Source organism: Salminus brasiliensis, chromosome 19 (assembly GCF_030463535.1).
Source record: "Salminus brasiliensis chromosome 19, fSalBra1.hap2, whole genome shotgun sequence".
NCBI classification, from domain to species: Eukaryota; Metazoa; Chordata; class Actinopteri; order Characiformes; family Bryconidae; genus Salminus; species Salminus brasiliensis.
This window is the reverse complement of record NC_132896.1, coordinates 15,050,209-15,072,421: the sequence shown is the minus strand read 5'-3', so window position 1 is coordinate 15,072,421 and position 22,213 is coordinate 15,050,209. Positions and strand designations below refer to the sequence as shown.

The 22,213-nt window shown below is 41.0% G+C and overlaps 1 protein-coding gene across 2 annotated transcripts in view; it reads right to left on the bottom strand.

Moving 5' to 3' along the window:
• Positions 1-531: 531 nt before the first annotated feature.
• Positions 532-22,213, bottom strand: part of mrpl11 (mitochondrial ribosomal protein L11) — a 47,445-nt gene continuing 25,763 nt past the window's right edge. For both annotated transcript variants that reach the window (XM_072663670.1, XM_072663669.1), the window contains exons 3-6: positions 10,420-10,515; positions 3,095-3,188; positions 2,406-2,565; positions 532-786 (exon numbers count right to left, since the gene is read on the bottom strand). In XM_072663670.1, coding sequence (XP_072519771.1) covers positions 681-786; positions 2,406-2,565; positions 3,095-3,188; positions 10,420-10,515 — 456 coding nt within the window. In that variant the 3' untranslated portion in view covers positions 532-680. The remainder of the gene's footprint in view (positions 787-2,405; positions 2,566-3,094; positions 3,189-10,419; positions 10,516-22,213) is intronic.

The following is a 22,213-nucleotide window of genomic DNA, read 5'->3' as shown; positions in this document are numbered from 1 at the left end:
CACTCATGCACTCATACACTGCTTTACTGCCTGGGAAGTAATTTGACAGATTTTTTTTTTGGGGAGCTCTTTGATTCTTGGGTCAGTGCCTAGCTGCTCGGTCACAGACAGTCCCGTCAAATCCCATCAAAGGTTTTCTATGATTGACTGCTCTGTACCCCTTGGCACTTTGCGCTGCTTAATGTTGGCAAGTGCTAAAATGGTGTTTAGCTACCTGACCATGACGGGCTGCAGAAAAAATACAAAGTTTTAGTATTAATTTTGAGTGTTAATTTTAAGGTGTTTAAACCATTGTTCTCATACCTTCATTCCAACAGGAGAAATAAGATAGGAAGAAGAAATAAGGTAGGGGAACCAAGAGAGGCAGAAAGAGCAAGCAAAAATCTGAGAGAACAAAACAGGTGGAAAACAAGAGAGAGAGAGAGAAACAAAGACAGGCAGAGAGAGAGAGGGAGAGAGAGACTAAGAACAGAATGGAGACGAAGAGTGTGTTATGAATCCTGAGGCACAGTAACCACCCGGAATGCAGCATAGGGTGTAAAACAAGAGTATTTTATTACTAAAGAGAGCTGCGTAAATTCCAGTTTGCCAAAAGTAAATGGTCTCCGCATATTGCAAGGGTGTGCTGTTGACGGCTTTGCAGTATAAATACACGACAGGCAGATCCGCTGTGATTTCTGTTATTTCTTCTTCCCCGCGGTGGCCTCAGCGGTGGCTGCAGCAGCTTGCTCCTTCAGCTTCTCCTCTCGCTGTCGGAGAAACTCCCCGTACTCTTCAGGTGACAAGCTGACAGAGGGATGACAAGAGAGGGAGCGAGGAAGAAAGGAGACGCCGATGCGAAGAGAACAGAGGAGGGTATGGGGAAAGTAGATGGGGAAAGAGACGGAGACACAGATAGAGAGATACATCAGCATTACATTAGAATTTCAAAAATTCCTCCACGCTTCATTGAAATGCAGCTTGAGTGTTCTTTCATGCGCGCATGATGAGTCAGACTGGTTGTGCTTCAGTGACAAGGTTCATTCAGCAAAGAGCAACAATATCTCAGAGAACAATCGGAGGTCTCAAATGGCTAATGTAATGAGGTTCCTGTTTTCGGAGCCCCTCTAAACGCTGATAAATCACCCTGGCATAACATCTGAAATTCATTTTACCTTGACAGCAGTCTGTACCACAAGTCAACAGAAAGAAAAACTCACTCTGCGCAAAGATGAGATGCCATGATGTAACTCTCATGGTGATTTCTCATGTTTATTTAACAATCATTTTTATTATTATTATTTTTTTTTATTTAATCATTTTCAATCAAAACATACCAACACCAAATGTACTAGACCTGGGAAATGGAATTATATTAATCCACAATCAGTCAGATTTTGATTAGTGGATAATCGTACATTGGGGAGAAACTATATGTGCTATTATGTATCCTTGACATCTTGCTTTAATTAAAGGCTATGTTAATATTTATGATTGGTACTGGACCTTATATGACACTGATGTCCAATGAAAAACATCTCAATTTTTGTCCGTTTAGTTTTCTCCATCCTTTGAACTCTGTAGCTGCCCCATAACCTGTGTAAATAATTCTGGATGAATGGACCAAATATTAGAATATGATCTGAAGTATTTATTTGTTTTTACATTGACTTCCATTGAAAGTTAAGAAGGGGTTTTCCTCTTCCTGTAAAGTTTCCAGGTTGGGTTATACATGTTCTTCTGTATACTTGCTATATACCCTGTATTGCAAGTATGCACATAATAATGTCATTTATTTTAGATCCGGTATGCATTTCATCTGAGGCTGTGCATGTCCAGTATGTACTTTGACTGCTTTCTTGGATGTCTAGTATATACTGCATGTTATTTATTTGATGTCTGGTAAGTATTTCACCTGTCTTGTATATTGGATCTGATGTCCTCTATAGCCTGTATATAGTGTACCTGATTGTTACCTTTAACCTGTATGTACTGCATCTGTATGTTCATTATACAATATATGTGACTTATTGGACGCCATACAAGCATTGCATCTGATGAGCAATTGATTTTTTGCATCCCGTTTATTTTACATTCTGTATGTACTGAATCTGACTGTGTATGTCCTCTATGCATTTCATCTGTTTTTTTCTGCGTCCAGTATGTACTGCATCTGATTTTTTTGAAGTCTGGTATGTACTATACCTGATGTCTTGTATGCATGTTCTGCACCAAATTTCTTGTATGTACAGTATGTAATATATAGGATTTATTGGATGCCCTGCATGTATTGCATCTAATGTGTTATATGTCCTGTTTGTTTTACACTTGATTTATTGTATTCATAAATCTAATTTTTCCTGTTCTGTACGCTTTCCAGGATCGGGAACTAGCCGCGTGTGAGTGGTGGTGTTGTGTTTTCTTACTCGTTGACAATTTTGATGCCCAGGGATTTGGCTGAGCCGATAATGCTCTTGACCACTGTCTGAAGGGAGGCATCCCGTAGCTGGAAGCATTCGTCCTGGGCCTTGACCTGTGCTATCTCATACACTGCCCTTACAGACACCATCCCGGCTATCTCATGCCCTGGTGAGTGCAACAGAGACACATACACAGCTGGTTAGGAGAGCGAGCGATAGAGTCAGGAACAGGCAAAGTGAGAAACATGAGATCAAGAGCCAGAGAGTCTAATGGTGCACGAGAGTGAGCACGAGCGGGGGGCTGGAGGGAGGGGGGGGTGTCGTGGCAGAAGAAAAAAGAAAGAGAAGTATAGAGGGAAAGACGAAGAGAGTGGGCGTTAAAAGAGGGAATAATTGAAGGGCAGCAGAATGTAGGAAAATGAGGCAAAATCTTTAATTCTCTTTCCATGCAGAACCTTATGCCACGGATTTTCTCCAACAATTTCACTGTCTCCTTTCTTCTAGCATGGCTCACTATAAATATATCATCAATCAAAAATAAAATACAGCACTCTGAACCCAAACACCCTGTGGGGAAAGCCTGTCCATTACTGAAACATAAGCCAGGACTGAGGCGTACAAATGGGTTGCAGTGAGCTGGAAGACGACTGGGACGATGTATGACCACAGCTGTGGTTATAATATGACAGGCTTACCAGTTTTCCCAGCTCCTTTCTCGATGCCTGCGGCTTGTTTCAAGAAGTAAGACACAGTGGGCAGCCCGATCTTCAAGTCATACGTTCTGTCCGGCTGGAAAAAGGAGAAAAAGAAACTTTGGTTTGGTACATCTTTGAAAAACTGAGAAAAAAAAAAAAAAAAAAAAAAAAGACAAAATGTTGCCCATTGTAAGTTAACTGAACAAGCAGTGATGAAGGATAGTATCCTTAAAATTGCCAACAGATAGAATCATAGACGAACAGATGAAAATACAGAATCACAGGAGTTGTGCAAGGAGGAAAGCCTTATTGTCTTACCTCGATAATTTTAAAAAGACAAGTGTTTCCTCCTTGCACACCTTCCATGACAATCAAACCTATGCAGCCTCTTTCTGATGGTAGATGCAGTTCTTAGACTGTGGCAAGAGCTACATGTATGTCTCATGATGACATTTTAGGACTTTTGAGGGCTTCTTTACACATTTTGTGGTCTGCTGTTGGCAGTTGTTTCACTTGTAAATTATTTTGCAGACAGTGGAACAATTTCTAAGCATTCTGAAATCATTTAAAATTCCTACCCTAGACTCACCTGCACCCACAACCTCCTTTCTGAAGATCTCGGAGATCTCTTTGGACCCCCCATGACGATCCCACTCACTTCAACAATCAAGATCAAACTAGAGCCTGGCATTAACAGCATTTTTGGTGTTCGGATCACATTCGGACTTCACTTGTATGCATTCACTTGTAAGCCAGGTGTAAACACTCTGAAGATGCGTTGTGATAAGATCCCTCAGATCTTACCATCAGATCACTCAAACCATAACTGGAGGCGGTCAGAGATGACGCTCATCCAATTTTTGTTGAGAACCGTTGTTTACAGGAAGTAACACAGAAATCCTGCATGTTGGTGAGTTTTTTGTATGCAGGACAGGGAAATTGGATCTTATCTGGCCCCACTGCGGACACATTTTAATGACGAGTGTAAACAGAATCCGGTCAGTGTAGATCCAAATACAATCTGGATATAAAACACATGTTAATGTCAGGTGTAAATGCAAGTTAAGGCCCATAATGTCTGAGGTTTAAGTAAGACAGGCTCCACCAAAATTCTATTTAATCATGTTCTAATCATCTGACGGTGAAGTGCTGCACGTGATTCTAATTCTAGGCATTTTAAGCAGTAATACATGTGTTGCTGTGGTGTCTTTCCTCAGAAGAAACCTATTTTTCTATTCATTGCATTTGACAAATGATTTTTAAAAGATGTTTCTTCAGTTTTATGTTTAGCTATATTACCTCCATCTTTTAATATTGATTGAATGAAGATCAAATGTCCATGTATTTAAATATGTTAAACATATTGTATATAAATCACATTGTATTCTAAAATATTGTCGCATCACAGTGCTTAATACTGGTGTGTTGCATTTGAGTATTTTTACAATATATAAAATGCCTCACTGTTGACATTTACAAAATGTTATGGTTGTTATCCCAATCCAAAACTAACGCATCACTCTCTTTGCGAACACAGACAGCCATTAGTGACACTCTGGCTTCTGCAGGAAGATGAGCCAGCATCCTATCGCATCCAATAGTGCCTCCGAATCCTGCAAGAATCTTAATTGCTATCCACAGCTTCTGACAGCCTTTCATAGACTCTGTGGCCAGTGAAGCTAGTATACGCGTGCACACACACACACACACACACACACACACACACACACACACACACACACACACACACACAATTGCCCGGCCTGCTGCAACTGAAGCTTTAAGGCACGGATTAGACGTCACAGAGAGGATCAAAGACAATGAGCGCGCGGCAGACAGCTTAATGGGGCCACTGGGACTTCACAGGGAGCCCAACGCGGGAAGACAGCACGGCCAAAATCGACTGCAGCCATCCAGCTAAACCCTAAAGCTAGCACCGTCAACCAGAAACTCACACCCACCAAGCCGGCCACCACTTAACTGAGGCCAGCCAGGCTAATCTCTCGCTCCTGCAGATCCCTCATCAGCCTGGCTGTGAAGCGACAGTTGCTTTAGGCCCTGCTTTGCATTTAGCCTCTTAAATCATTATGGGCATTTCCTCCTTTGTTTTAAAGTGCCGGCACATTTTTGCATAAGCCACTCACGTAGAGGAACATCATTCAAAGGCACAAGCAGGATTAAAAAACAAACAAAAAAAAAAAAAAAACATTAAAAAAAAATCATTATATTCAGGAATTTATTTATAAATGTTTATTTTTGACAGCAGGCCTCCCTGTTTGCATAAACTAAGTGATTCTTATTCAACGGGTCTGAAGAGCTCAGAGAAACAGCAGAGAACACATCTGTGAAAAAGTATTTGCCCCTTTTCACGTTAGGGGCTGATTAGAAAAACTTGCAAATATCTAAACAACCCTAAAGATCCAAGACTTGATTGATACTGAATGACTACAGTAACTGCTGTGGTGAGTTCTGGTGGCCAACAAAACTATAAACCGGGCCAATCATGTCAATACCATTAGCCACCATTTGCTATGAAGAGCACTGTGGCTTAACAGCTGTTATAGGCAACAAGTTATTGTTAGCATGTGTTGGTCAAGACTATCAGGTCTGTGAACAAACTGATCTATAAAGACCAGTTTGAGTTTATTTTTAATTGGGCAGCTAATCTGATGTTAAGTAGGCACAACAGATACTTATCTTACAGAAGCTTATTTTGTTCAAAAGAGTGTGGTTATCGTTTGGTTATTGTGATACAAGCGGTTCGTAGATATCGCCACTGCTTAAATTATACTGACCAACTGCACGTCATAACAGATTTTGCATGTCAAAACATCACAATAAATATTGTGTATTGAAACTGCCTTTAAATATCATGATATAATATTTTGTTATCATATTGCCCACCTAGACAGGGCTGTGGAAATGAAAAATCTTGTCTTCTTGATGAAAAATCCTTCCTAATTCTAACAGGTTTAAGGGTGAGGGTCACTTTAGGTCAGAGTCTTTAAATATCAAATCCAAGAAAGGATCCAAGAACACAGAGGAGCATTAGTGCATTTACACAGGAGCCTACAGCTAAAAGTGTAGTAGTCGTCCCTTTTAAAGTTTCCTCCATTCTTACTGTGGGCAGCAGTTGCAATGGTATTGGAATCATTTGTGAATATTAACCCCATCAACCCAATTAAAGTGAGCAGCTGGACTGCTTTGGTAAACAATTCGATGTGCTTTAGACCGATGCTGTCCAAGTAAAAACAATTGAGTAACTGTGGCTGCTATGAACAGAGTGAAGTTGGCAGGGTATTGCTTCTGGGAGCACGATCCAAAGACATTTCTTCAGACCTCAGCAGAATATTGTTTAGGACTATCAGTCTGGACAAGGGGCACAAAGTCATTCCCCAGCCTCTGGGCGCTCCACTGAACCATGGTCAGAGCCATACAGACAAATGGAAGGAATTGTAGTTCAGTAGTGAATCTTCTCAGAACGGATCGTTCTGACAAAATCTCTCCAATGGCAAGGTGCGAAGTCACCCATGGAGTGTATGGAGGGGGGGGGGGGGGGGGGGGGGTAAAAAAAAAAAAAAAAAAAAAGACAGAACCACGTCCAAGTGCTCCACTGGCCTCTCTCTACTAACCAGTGTTAGTATTCATGACAGCAACATCAGAAAGACCCAGGATAAAAATGGAATTCATGGCTGATTAGCAAGGTGCAAACCACTGGTGAGCAACTAAATGAATCCTGCTTCAGGTTGCCAAAAAACACCAGTTAGAAGTGCACTGAAAGAAGGATGATTTCAACTCATGCTGGAGCTGAAAACACAGCTGGTCCATGTGGTAAGACAAGTATTCTTTTATTGAGTTATTGATAAACACAGCCATAACCAGAGTTTTTTTTTTTGTTTTTTAATAACCATGCTGCTATATAACATACCATACTCCACTCACCATACAGGAGTACTGTATACTTCTATAATTATGGACAATATGGACTATAGTCCATCTTTTTCTTTGTAGTACTTTGTTAGCCTCCTTTCACCCTGTTCTTTACTGGTCAGGACCCCACAAGACCACCACAGAGCAGGTTTTATTTGGGTGGTGGGTCATTCTCAACACTGCAGTGACACTGTTAGGGTGGTGGTGCGTTAGTGTGCTGGACTGAGAATAGCATCCACCAACCAGAAATATCCAGCCCACAGCTTCCTGTGGGCAGCGTCCTGATGAAGGACTGGAGGATGTTCAACACTAGCTGTGCAGCAACAGATGAGAACCATTAAACAATGAGTTGACTGGAAGCTAAACAGGCCAAACTCCAGTCTGTAATTATAGAACAGCAAAATGCTCCAATATGGTAGGAGGGGCTGATCAAATTGGCGGTGAATGCAGAAAAAAAGAGGTGGTTTGAACAAGCCATCCTCACAAACTCACCTTCAGAGTCTCCATGCATAAAAGGAGAGATAGTGAGAGAGGCCACCTATGACTAATCTGTAGGAGTTAAAAGCTTCAGCAGCTGAGATGGGATGCCTGGGTTGTTTACCAGTCAGAGCAGTTTTGCTGGGCTTCCTCACTGGTCTCCTTCTTGCAGAGTCACTCGGTTTGTGAGGGTGGTTGCTCTAGGCAGATTTACACATGTGCCATAAATTCTTAATTTTCTTAATGATGGATTTAACAAGTGTTACCAGTGTATAAACAACTTTGATGGACTCTTGCTGACTACAATTTCTTTCCAAATTGTTTGAACAAACAAGTGGCTTTAACCATAAGTGGCATCATCTTGCTGCAGAAAATACATGTGTACGCTACCAAGGTCTTTTTAAGTGTTTTAGAGTGATGTCACCGCTTGTATGCACCAACAGGACGATTAATATTAAGGAGGCCATCTCTACTCTCAATTTTACTCTTGGTTTTTAATAGTCTCTACTATTCTGTACTGGATGTAAAATTATGAAGTTAGGACGTAAAATTAGACTGGAGCTTTGCAGCGACTGAGATTGGCTATCAGCAGTGCAGAGGTCTGCTTTGAAGCAAATGTTATTGGCAGACTTCATCAATAATCAACGTCAAATCTGATGATGCTGAAGTGGATCAGCTGTCCTGTTCACTCAATTTCTGCATGTTCCTTCAGTTGTTTCTGCTTTTCGAGTGACCAGCAGGTTATCTGGATTTCAAACGGATTTGATTTTAACAACGAAAAACACCACCAAAGTAAATATGAACCACCCGGCACTGTTTTTTAAGAGAACTAGCTCAGAACACAGGCCTTGCATTGCACAACAAACTAAAATGGTATAAACTAAGGATGCAGGTTTACTGTTATTTTAGATCATACATTCGTGATTTGCTCACTAAATTAAAGGCACGCACATTCTTCTTGCAGCAAAGCTTAAAAACGCAATGCATAAAATCACTGTTCGATTCCCTGGCACCTCACTACTTCAGATAATTGAAGCAATGAAAACATAGCGAAGTCTGCGCTTTACGAGGTGAGTAGATAAGCTGAAACATTGGAATAGTTTATAGCTCTGTTAGAGGACTGGGGTAATAATTCCATATATTTTGCCCTCAAAATATGCATCATAAATGTTCAGCCTCATTGGAAATTACTGCAGATATTTAAACATGATGGAAAAACTTTTAATATTTAGGTGTAATAGTTAATTCACATCCTAGTAATAAGAAGAAACAGGCTATGAATCGAGCCTTTGAGTGAATATAAGAAAAACAAAGCATGACATTTCCCGGGAGGCTTTCAGTCCCATTTTTTTTTAGGCTTTACAGTAAATCGAGCTTCAGGTTGTTCTAAAAATTCACGCTCACTGTGCGTAGCTTTAAAACTCAAAAAAAAAGGCAGCTCAAAATGTAGAAACTGTAGAAAAGGGATTGTTCTCACTCTGTGCACCTTTGAAAATGTCTCACAGCTAGGTCAGGGACCACTGCTGCCGTACCTTGAACACCACAGAGACAACAGAGCCTGACATTTTCTGCCTTCAGGCTTTCGCAACTGCCATCACTGACAGGAAAACTCAAGGGGATTAAATCGAAAGTTGACAGTATTGCTGAAAATATCCAAAGCTAGCCCTCATTCACATAAGGCCCCAGACTCAAATCACAGCAAGACAAGCCCAAGAACATTCACTTATTAAACACACACTTGGTCCTTTTTTTTCAGACTGTAGCTGTGCTTTACATAGGTACCGTCATGAAGGAAATAGGAAACGTTCCTTATTTTTTAAGGCTGGCTTTTGCTGGCATCTAAATTGCGATATCGTTCACCCAGTTGACTTGAAATGACAGAAGGTTGCAGTGCATGAGTTTTCAGTGAAACCTACTCAGGCGGTGTGCTTAACCCAAGCAGTGGAACATAAAAGAAATGAAACAGGGAGCTGCACCTAGAACTTCACTTCACATAGTCAGTTAAGGACCTTTAAAATTTGTCATCAGCGACCCCATTATAATGAAAAGACATTCTTCATGACTTCTGTAATGGGCCTTTCAACCTAGTACTCTGCCATTGATTCTGCAGGCAGCACCAACGCCTGTGAATCTATCTTTATTTAAAAGATTGAGATGATGCCCCCTCTCCCCTTTCCCTTGCTATTTTTTTTCTTTCTCTCCAGGTAGGTAACAAAAATAAGGAGGAGAGAAGAAGAGCAGAAGCAACAATTACACTGAGGGAGGGAGGGGGAGGGAGGGGGAGAGAGAGAGAGAGAGAGAGAGAGAGAGAGAGAGAGAGAGAGAGAGAGAGAGAGAGAGAGAGAGAGAGAGAGCAAACGAGAAAGAGGGAAAGAGATTAAAGGTGCCAGGTGAAACGCTCCTAATGCACCCAAGAGGCATATCCTTCAGCTGCCTCCATTACTTTACTAAGTGCTGAACTGCGTACATTACCAGTAATAACTCAAAGAGCTGAAATGATAACACTGTCGTTGGCAAATACATTACAATAAACAAGGGCAGGCAACTTGAGGCAGAGTGAAACCTGAGCGCACTGCACCTCTGCGGCTCTGTATTTTAAAGTCACGGTCAGCTTAGAGATGCTTGGCACACCAGTCGATTCCATTACAGTCAATGCTTCCATCTGAACGTAATAACTGTGTGAGGCCCAATCTACACTTTAACACTCATACCGCATTGATGGCTGCTGCTTATCACGACTGGGGTAGAATTGTACATGAGGAGTCATAAAAACAGCATAAATGAAGATGGGCCAGCCCAGATAGATCAATAGCGATAATCCACCACAATACCGCGGCCACTCGGACATATCGGATACGACTGGTCGCTCGATGGAGAAACCAAATGAACACTGTTTTGCAAACGAGTCAGCATATTACCTTGACGTTGATCTTGACAGGCAGAGGGATGCCTTCTTTGAGGTCTTTGGTTTTCTCGTTGAAATCTTTACAGAATGTGCCGATCGGGATCCCTCTCTGGAATAACAAACAGACAGGAGAGAGGACAGAGGGTTATGGATTGAGGAGAGGAGGAAAAAAAAAAAAGAAAAAAAAAAGAAAACGTAGGCGAAATCAGGATCGGTACATATTTCTCGGCCCACCACTCACGGTGGCATTCTTTTGATGAATACCAAAGACCATTTATAGAAAGGCTGCATGGCGAGTGTCAATCATTCAATAACTCATTGGTGCACTGTGAGTGCCTGTGCATGCTTGGCTGCCTGTGCTAGCATGAGAGTAAGGGACTGGAGGAGAGCCCATTTAGCAAAGGGTTTGTGTATGTGTGTATATATGTCTGTATGTGCTTGTGTGTGTGTGTGTGGGTGGTGGGAATATGGCAGTCATCATGCCTGTGAGACTTGTGATAAATGAGATCGCCATTCTTGCTCGCTGCCAGAAGAGCCAGAGAGAAAGCTTAATGTACAGCTGACAAAGTCAACACTGGGTGCCATTTCCCCTGCGTCCAACCCGAATGCCTTCTCAGTGGCTGGAATTCACAGGCAGCTACTAATCAGTAATCTAATTATGACAGGGAGAGCTACACTGACCTTTAGCTGGCAAACCTTCCTGAAGGCACCATGTCAACCGAGACCCGCATTTCATTCGGCCGCTGTGAGGAGGGATTTGCCTTAAAGCTAGGTTCTGAATTTTTGTGGCTTATCATGACTATGGCATGTTGTCACTTGCCCCAGACACTCAATTTAGTGACTGAGTCAGTAATTTGATGCAAAAATACCCACAGAAGGTGAAATACTAACAGGTCTTTAAGGGTCAGTCAACTCAAACCTTGACAGATAAGGCTTAAGGCTAGCAATATAATCACCTGGACTCATATAAATGTTGCAGTGGAATCAGCCCTTCTTCCTGAAGGACATCTAATTTTTTTGCAGTCACAAAGGACCGTGTTTAAAACGTGCGGTCAGAATATTGCGGTTTGCTAAATACTTCCATGTCCATTTTAAAAACAGAAACAAAGCTAGCAAAGTTAGAACCTAATGCCAGAACCAATGAAGGCTTGTTTGAGGAAGTCTCACTGGTCAGTCACACAGATGGGTCTTTTTCCTCAATATCTTTAAAGCAGGTTCTGTTTGGAAGAAATAGGAGCCATCTGACCCGATCAGTTTCCAGCCAGTTCCAAAATTACTGAACTGTAATTAATGAACTGGTTACAGGTTAACTACTACTGTAACTAGAGGTCTTGGTAGAACATTTTGGCCTTAATACTAGATCTGAGCCTTGATTATGCAGGATAATGGCACAAAATGACTAGAAATACAACTTAAGTATTATACATAATACATGTTGCCCCAAAAAGGTTCTAATTTTTCATAAAAAAGCAAAGCTCCAAATTTACTGCAATGCTATTATAAATGTACTGGATTTTGTTCCAATCCAACACAAAACAGAGCAAAATGTAGATCTGAGGTACTTAATGCCTTTTTGAAAATCACAGGTATTCTGGTAAATAGTGGGATGCGAAAGAATTGCAGTTGAGGTTAAAGGTGGGATGACCATCATAAGGCTATGCAGTCAATAGTAAATGGGCATCGAGTAATGAGTGTTACTTGGCAACAGGTCAAATAATTACCTTTCCAAAATCAATCCGTCAACATTACCATGTTATCACACACCACTGGTCAAAAGCAAACTTTAATGTGTCATTTTTTTGCCAAAGGTTTGGCCCCAACTTCCTCCCGTTAGGAAGAAAAATTGCAAAGCCTAGTGACATATCAGTGTCACCTTTATTTAGTGATGTAAACACAGTGTTGCTACTGTTAAGTTTAAACAGGACATTATATAGTACACATGCTGAAATATGGATTAAATCTGATAGCTAACTACCTGAATCCATTTAAAAATGGATTACTCTGGCCAGTTTGTTACACATGCCACACATTTATTTCTACTCAGGGCCATTTGTTCTCCCGCACAGAAATTCAAGGCTGTGCTAGCTAGCATTTTACCCAGTGATTAATCATGATTATAAATATTTGTGATTAACATGATTAAACGTTTTACACCAGACTTACACCACCACTAAATCTTTTAGATTTGATTGCATAAAGCAGACGGTCACCATTTGCTCATCTGTGTCAGCAATGGATGCAACTTAACTTCATAAGAATGGGTGTCCACAATTAGGACACAAAAGCAGCGGAGAACCAAATTTCACAAATGCAAGCTGTTCTAACTATACAGTGCAACAAACCGTGACCTGCACAACTGTCTAAAAGTCTTATGTATCTAGTAGTTTTCACTTCTTTTTCCCTCTACATTGTATCAAACACCATTACATCCCCACTATACATCCACTGCAGTCATTGACATATATTGAATGGCTTGGTTTTGTTCAAGGTCACAAAAATGGGTTTGCGCCTTCTCTAAACAACATGATTTGAGTATGACCTCCTTAAACACACTCATGAAGGGCCAACAATACTTTTTTTCTGCTGCACTAAAATGCTTGACTCAACACATCAGGTAATTATCGAGCCCAATTGTTCACAAACTCCAGCAAGGTTACCAAAGCAGAGAAAACAACACTTTATCTTTACGTAACAGTGCAGTCCTTGTAAGCTTCTGTTCTTGTGGAACACTCAGTACTGAAGCACAGACATGGTCATTTAGGTGAATGGAGTTGATGACAGATATGCTGGAGACTCATTAAGTTCCACAATACAAAACCATCCTTCAAAAAAAAGAGCACTACTAATTAAAAACACAATCCCCAAAAACCCTTTTCCATTAGGAGTACGTCACAATCAAGACAATGAAGCACACAGTCTTGCAGGCTAATACACTTAGGGCGAACTTTATGCAAAGCATGATTTATTAAGTTAGTCATTTCAGGACTTTTGCCTCGGACAATGACAGAATTGTTGCCGTTTCTATGTCAACACACAAAAAAACCCACAAAAATTGCTTCTGGTATGGGAGAGTCAAACATTTTTGGCCACAGACCGCAAATAATCTTCGTCACGGCAGATGGCGTTACCGTTAGGCTGGCATGTTGCATTTAAATGAAAGAAAATGAATGAAAAAAGGAAAAAGACAGAGAACTTCCTCTAATGAAATGAGAAACAAAAAGTCCCTGAATGCAGAGTCCCTCCTGACTTGCTTATTAATAGTAACCTCATATCAACCTGGCTCCTTCTCAGCTGAGTAAACAAGAAGGGGGGATTCTTAATTAAATATGGATTGTATATGGGTTAATAATATGAGTTAGTGGTTAGTGGGAGAATGTCATCAAAGCAACCCCTCCAGCAAAGAGGTTTCAGCACTGCTGCAGCAATCCTCACTTTGTTCCCCTAGTTTTCACAGCAGAAACATGGCGATTAAAAGGGAGTTCTAACAAGGAGACACAGTGTGTGCTAGATGGCAGATAGCAGGCAGATACATAATGGAGAGAGAGGGAGCCGGCGAGAGATAGAGAGAGAGCGAGAGAGAGAGCGAGAGACAGTGTGTCACAGTGGGGGAGAAAGACTGGCAGCTGTAATGAGAGGTGATGGAAGTATATTGGGACTACAGACACACAAGACATTCAAAGAGCGCCAAGCGACGCTAGCAACAATGGGCGAGCAAAAGCAGAAGGTAGCGCTCTTTGTCTAGATGTTTCATTATCATAAGTGAGCCCGTTAGAAGACTGGAAAATTGTCTCCGAGCGAAAAGAAGAGCCTTTTAAAAGGCGAGTGCTTTGGTAACTCTTTCCAAAGCAAAGCCTTGGTTCACAGAGAATGCCATGCGTTTAACACAAGGGGCAAGAGCATTCACTTTGATGTGCGGGCCAAATTGACAGTCCGGCCTGCTGAAGCCCAGCGATCTAATCATCCTGAAGTCAAGCAGTCCAATTAAATCCTCTCTTTTCCCTACGGTGACTGATAAAAGAAGAGTACCGGGGAACAAAATGGTTGCTGTACATCACTACGATGGGGGCATACGGCCTCCCCTGGACAAGATGACTTATTCAATACTTCAGAGGAATATTGAAGTTCCTTATCACGTTGATGCTCCCATAATGTACCCTTTATGACAGGAGGTCTAAAAGATTCAAAAGGAGCATAGGGAAAGCTCTACACATAGCATCATGTCTTTAAAATGGCTTCAAAGAAATCCATGTAATGTCCTTAAAAAAAAAAACACCAACCAACCAAAAAAAACATTTGACTTTGAATATTCAGTTAAAGTACAATTAATCATAATGTGTAAAAAACAAAGGACAATTCTTTGAATTCTGTTTTTCACACACACACAAAAATCCTGGACCTTCAGGTATGAAGTAAACACAACCTTAGGTGAATAACACCACACAACAATTTATTCAACAACAATAAAGTCTAAATGGAAAAGCCAGGTGTAAAACTGAAAAAAAAGTACACCCCATGGCATAATCGCTTGTAGAACCTTCAGCAGCAACAACTGGAAGCAATTGAGGGTTGTTGGCATTTGTTTATGTACAGCTCTCTTAGGGTCCTAACATAGAATTTCAGTTGAGTTGAGGTCTGGACTTTGACTGGGTCACTGCAACATCTTAATTCTTTTTTTTTTTCAGTCATTCGGTTGTAGATATGCTGGCATGCTTGGGATCACTGTCCTTCTGCATGACCTGATTTTGGCCAGGCTTTAGCTGTTAGATAGTTAGCCTCACGTTTGACTCTAGAATACTTTGGTATATAGAGAAGGTCTTGGGACTGGAGAGAGAAAAAAAGCCCAAATCAGCACCCCTCCACCATCATGCTTGACAGTTGGTTTGAGGAGTTTGTGCTGATATCCTGTGTTTGCGTTTCACTGAATGTGGCACTATGCAGTATGGCCACGCATCTCCACTTTGGTCTTGTCTGCCTAATTGTTCAGTCTTTGTCTAATTGTACCATCTTGAACTTGAACATTTAACATGCTAACTGAGGCCTTAGGTTTTTTGCAGTTTCTCTGAGGATCTTCCTCACTGTAGAATGATGGACTCCAGATGTTTGGAAATTACCTTACAATCCTTCCCAGATTGACGGGCAGCAACAATTGCTTCTAAGACATCACTTCTGATGTCTTTCCCACTTGGTGTAGTGTTAACACACACCTGAATACTCCAGCAAACCGCCAAAACTTTAACCCTGAATTAGCAGCTCTATGCTGCTACTTGCACTCGATTCATATGGATGCAGAAAGGGTGTGCTTAATGGTTCACACACTGCGCTCATGCCTTTTGACACTGTAGAATCTTGGGTGGTCTTTATTTGAGGTTGCATTTACCTAATTATAAGACATTAAGGACCAGGGGCCCCATCTTACACCCTGCACAAGGCGCATACCGATGCTTATTGCTATCCTTTACCCCGCCAACAGTCTATTTTCACGCCTTCCGCTTGCGTCTGTAAAATAGCAACAGTGGTTGAGAATATATCTACACCGATGGGCGTGGTGGTCTCGAAATGAGGTGATTCCAGGTAAATTTCTGGTGTATTGACCATGTGCGATGCACGATTTAAATTGCAATCCGCACCCGGCTCTTAAAGGGATTGGTTTATTGTACGTTATGCCCAAAATGCACCCATGATTAATAAAGAGACTTAGTACGTGACTTTTGCACATTTCGCACTGCGTGAGGCACACTTTTTCATCGTTACAATAGCAAACACACACTGACGCCCTAAATCAAGCTGCACAGTGCATAGTTGATGGCTCGCCAGAAGATAAATAATAGAGCCCCAGATTTTTTTGTAGTTTTTTTTAAGGCCTGATACATAAAACTGTATAATTTAAAGAGGACATGCTTTTTCACTTGACTGTATATAATTGAAAGAAATTTTGCCTCATTCTCATGTCCGTTAAATCTGTCTGGAACAATAAGATCTGTCCCACAAGTGCTTCATGTGGTGAATATGGACATAAAATGGCAGTTAAATGAGATCAAGAATTACTTTATAAGTAATAAAGAGGATGTTAAAATCAACAAGGAACTTTATGGGAAAGCATCATGAAGCATCATGAAGACAGAATTAATGTGCTCTATCCTGTAGGCGTTAGAAAAAAATCTTGCAGCTGAATTTTAGAGAAGCTGAGGAGCAGAGTATAGACTGGCAAGAAAACGCATTGCATTAATCTCAAACTGACAAACCAATTTGTCTGCATCACTTTAAGAAGCAGATACCTCTCCATGGTGCTTTTTGAAAACAATCCAAACCTGTTTCAAGGAGCACAAATACCAACCTTCAAAAGCTAAAATGTAATTGAACCCTTTAGTGCAGGAGCAGATTTGCTACAGTTTTTTAAAAAAAACAAAAAAAAACTCAAAACTAAATCAGTACTGACACACCGATGAGCCATTACATTATGACCACCCACAATGGTCTAAAATGTTGTGAGTACTCCTCATCTGACTTAACTCACTGAATCCTTGACTACACACACACACACACACACACACACACACACTTAAATCTAAAAGTGCTACAAAGGGTTCCTTAAGTGATGCCATGGAAAAAAAAATATTCCATAAAGAACCATTTTTTGCAAGAGAGATGTGAGAATGAAATCGTAAAACTGGTAAAGAACCTTTACGTTTACTTTTAAGCTTTTAAAGGTTCTTCATGCGTACTTTATACTTCTCTTAAAAAAAGAATCATGTTTGATTCCAAAAAGAACAATATTAAGGCATCACTATAAGAACCCTGTGTAGCAGCTTCATTTTTAAGAGTGTACAAGACCGCCAAAGATGCCCTGAGGCATCTTGCACCAAGGTGTTAGCAGCAGATTCTTTAAGACCAGTACATTGTGAGCTGGAGTAGCATGGATCAGCACATCTTGTAGACGCCTGATTGGACTGAGATCTGGGGAATTAGGAAGCCAAGGAAACACTTTGAACAATTTGTCATGTGTCTCAAACCATCCCTGAATAATGTGTGCAGTGTGGTAGGATGTATCATCATGCTGAAAGAGGGCACTGCCTTTGGGGATTACCATTGCCATGAGGGAGTGTACCTCAGCCAGGAGTGTTTAGGTAGGTGTCAAGTTAAGATCCACAGGAACGCCTAAAGCCACCCAGAGCATCATACTCCTTACTCTGGTTGAAAGTCTTGGCTTCCCACATTCATCGATGAACCTTTAGGCCCAACATCCTGACACCAGTTTGTGCTTTGATTGCTAGCCCCACCACTGTTGGTAAATGCTACCCACTGCCAATAATGAATTGGCCCTTGACATTATGGCCCCATCACATCTGCCCATTTCTCTCATATCCAACTAATCAACTATGAGAACTGAATGACTGGATACAGTTTCATATATTCAAGACCTAAACCAATGTGTGACACACAACAACAACAACAACATCAATCATATTATTTACTGTGTGCTCTAGACTTTAACCGTGTTCTGACCAATCAAATTAAGTCAGGTTTGTAAGGCATTTGTTTAGTATTGAGTACCTGCACTCAGGAAGCAGCAAGCCATTACATTTATTGATAACTTCAAAATCACCAAATACCATGATATTTGGAAAATACTATGATATTGGATCTTATCAACACTGTTCAATGCTAAATGAGTGACTCTCACCATTACTGGAATCCATAAAGCAAATCAACAACTGCGCTCAATACTTTTTTTTTATTAGAAAGAGGTCTTTACTGCTGTATATTTAAAAACTGCAAATGATTTGTTTTTAGAGTAATGGATACATCACTGCCATTGCCAGGAGAAACATCTGACAGAGAGAAAACTGATGTTACTGATGAAAGTTTTCCTAACAGTCAAGGAAATATGTTGGAACAGAAATTGATGATGCACTCACATTTACTATCATCACAAGGCAGGCCAAAATGTGGGTGGGAATCTCAAATTAAATCACATAGAAGAAAAAGATAAAGTCATTCTTATAAGCAAATTCATTCATTTCCCCCTATAATTTATCTTTTTAATCTTAAAAAATTCCAAATGTAAAGCTCATAAGGTGTGTTCAGAAGTCTACATACCATCACCAAGGACATGAATGTCAAGGCAATACTGAATTTCAATAATTCTTTGAGCTCTTATTTCTGGGACAGATATAAGATAAGATTTTATTTTTATGCTTTCATTGAAATCAACATAGGGTCAAAATGCATGTATGTTATCATCATCATCATCATATGGCACCTTGACCAGAGGCTTTCATAGCCATTAAGAAGGTTCTGGCAAATTTCTGGTTGGATAATGTTGGCAGAATTAATAGAACTGAAATATAAAATTAAATGAAATAGCTTGGTTTTCTGACATGGCCCTGAATTTTAAACACAGTCCAGGTCGGGACTTGGGGAAATGTGGTTGTACCTGACCTGAACCAATTTCCTCTAAGCTGAAGGTGACAGTTTGGGTCTTCTTCCAGACTTGGCAAAGTGACTTAAGTACAGATGTTTGAGCTGGAGATCCTGGAATGGCTCCAAGAGACATTTTGGACTTGTAAGTTGCCATTGTACTGTGTGTTGGCCAATCCAACAAAGCCTTTTATTGTGAGAACAGAGAAGCCACCAGCTGTAGCAAACCATGATCACCAACAGAAAGTTAAGAGGCACTTTTAACATTTTTGAAAACAATAAACAAAAATGATCAAAGAAATCACTGAAAGCCCAAAACTGCCATAACAGTCATGTCCATGATGAGTGCAAATAAATGTCTGATCCTCAACTGTACATGTAGATTTAGAAAAAAATAAAAAGTAGTCCGTAGAAAATGTTTTTTTGTTTGTTTATAAGCAGATTTTCCAAGCCAGATGGAATGCTTCCAATATTTAAATCCTTCAGTGCTTCAGTGTGTCTTCAGTTAGCCATGCAGCCGTTTATTTACTTCTTAATGGAGCATCAGTCTCTTGAGTGCTTTGTAACACTATGTGAATAAAACCTTTAAAAAACAAAAAAACAAAACAAAAAGTGGAGAGAATGGAATTGGGCTAAAAGTATTAACTGCAATAACTACTGGGTATTGCTGAAGTTCATATAATATATATTCCATCCATTCTGTCCATCCCTCTTTCGGTTCACTAACACTGCTAGCCTTTCAGCTCCAGTAATTCTTTATAACGAGACGAAGCTCTTGGTTGGATAAGGCGTGTGTGGGGATGGGGTGGAAAAGTAATGTAGGCCAGTTTGGGAGATGTGTGTGTATATGGTCATGGTTCAAATTGCTAATGGACATTTAATCATAATATATATATATATATATATAAATATATATGTGTGTGTGTGTGTGTGTGTGTGTATCAGATTATTATAACCACCTACATAATAATGGGAGTAACCACCTTTGGTTCAGGTGACACTACCGAGACATTGTGGCATGGACTGTATTAGGTGGTGGATAGTGTTCATTATAGAGATTAACTGGTCCACTCTCCAAGTCGTTGTACCCCTCTGGCATGACTGCCCCATGAAGGACCACTGTAATGCCATTGGGAGGCACTCAATGTGCAAGAAGTCCATTACTATCACCCATGGTTGCGGCCACATCAGAATATTATGACCACCCCTGATATGAAATGCAACTTGGCCCGGGATGTCCCAGATACCTTGTGACCGGGTTTGCTGCACATATGAATAAGTGAGCATAACAGTTGTAGCTGAGTGCAAAACGATCATCATGGGCAAAGGACGTGATTTGACATTAAGTGCCTCCCAAAGACATAACAGAGGTGCCCCAAGGCAGAGGGGAACGAGAACTCAGTGGTACAGATAAAATGACACACCACATTGGACCAGTTAACCTATAGAATGAACACCTTTCTTTACTCAGTACAGTCCATGCTACAATGTTTCGCTAGTGTCATTCAAGCCAAGGGTGATTCTGATTATAAGGTAGGTGCACAATGATATGACTGTGTATACACACATACGCATTTGTGTGAACTCTACAGCCTAGCCTGAAAGAAGCACGCTCTTTATTTGAGGCATGTTCCCCAGGAGAACCATAATGAGGATCAATACCAACACTGAGGAAGCCCATTTGACGAACGCAGGTGAAAGAGAACTAATGTGTGGAGGGAGGATAAGGGACCTGCATGAATAAAGCATGTGGACATGGGATAGCAAATTCATTCCATTACTGAGATGGAGAGAGCACACACATGCGAGTGAGAGAGAGGGAGAGAGTGTGCGAGAGATGAAAGGGCTCACAGGGCTTAATATCACTTTAGAGCAGAGAGTCTAAAGGACTGCTGTTGAAGAACAATGCAACATCTAGTCTATCTGAATGAAATAATGCGTAATTAAGTGTCTGACTGAGAGCGCCTTTAAATTCAGCTAATGTTTGACGGGCTTGGAAGAATTGTATGTGTATTAGAGAGAGCAAATAAAAGAGAAAATGGTGCCATTTACAGGACAAAGTGCTTGCTGTGATTAAAGCGCAAGAGTACAAGAGTCAAACCGAGGACAGGCGCGTGAGGAAAGGGATGCCCACAGTTTTCTTAAGCAAACCTTCACCGGAGGAAAATTTAGAGGCCGGAGGGCAGCGTGTTCCCTCGCTCAGAGCGCAGCCGTATGTAACAGTTAGCGAAACAGAAACACGCCCTCTTTGCTCGGGACAGGACGCATGTGCACGCAAGTGTGACAGAGGACACGGCCTTGGGGCAGCTAGGACGATTAATTGCCCCCCTGGCATGCGAGCACAGGCAATTAATTGCCCTGGTAGAAGGTGGCAGGGTGTAAGCATAGGAGGGTGGAACGTAGGGTTAATTAAACTGTGCAGTGTAAGACACTCTCATTAATTACCATGATTAACTTTTTTTCTTCCCTAATTTAATCAGCTTCAGTTCTTCCTTGTTTTATCACTTGCCTCCCTATCAAGGTGTCATGCAGCTGATTAACTTCAGACTCTCAACTTCCATGACTACAGACCCTTCCCGCTGGGCAAAAGCTCAAAAGTGGGAGCTAGAGCTGGCGGTCTAAGGTTCTCAGTCTGTGGTGTGTGATTAAAAAATAAATAAAAAAGAAAAGGAAAATCAGAAGCGAGCGAAGACATAAGAGCCGGTCGCGAGGCTGCGGGGAACACCACAGCTGGAGTTCTTCTTCTTAATGGCCTCATTTATTCTGGTCCTAAAATCCACTGTGGTCTCCAAGACACGCACACGGAGCTTGCTTTTTAGCACCATAAATACAATGGTGATTAATATGAGGCCCACTCTGCTCTGCAGAGTGTTATTTTTACATGTGCTAATGCAATAAGGCATGACACTTAGGACATATTCATCCGTCACTTCAAATTTAATGGTGTCTTCTCACAGCGGAGCTGGTACAGACACCTGCTTTGCTCGTGGCAGCAAAACATTAAATCGCTTCTGAAAGGATTCTGAAGCTCTCTCAGTTGTAACCTACTCAATCACTGGATCAGACAGGAGAGTTGCAGACTGCAGCGCCCATAAAGACAGGCTTAGGGTTGAAGGGCATGGGGATGACTGGTTTGAAGTTGTGCGTGACACACAATAAAGATAGAAAAGAAAAAAAGAAATGGTATCAGAGGAATGTGGAAAGCTTGAATTTGCTGCCCAGAATACATGCTTCATCACTGAAAGGTTCAACAGTCAGTTTTCTCATGGGAAATAGTTCATCGGCACAAAACCGTGACACACAAAAAACACAAGTGGAATAGGGCCATTAAAACGGTTCGGCTTCCAACAACAACAACATTCAGATGGAGGAGTAGGGTGAGCATGTGC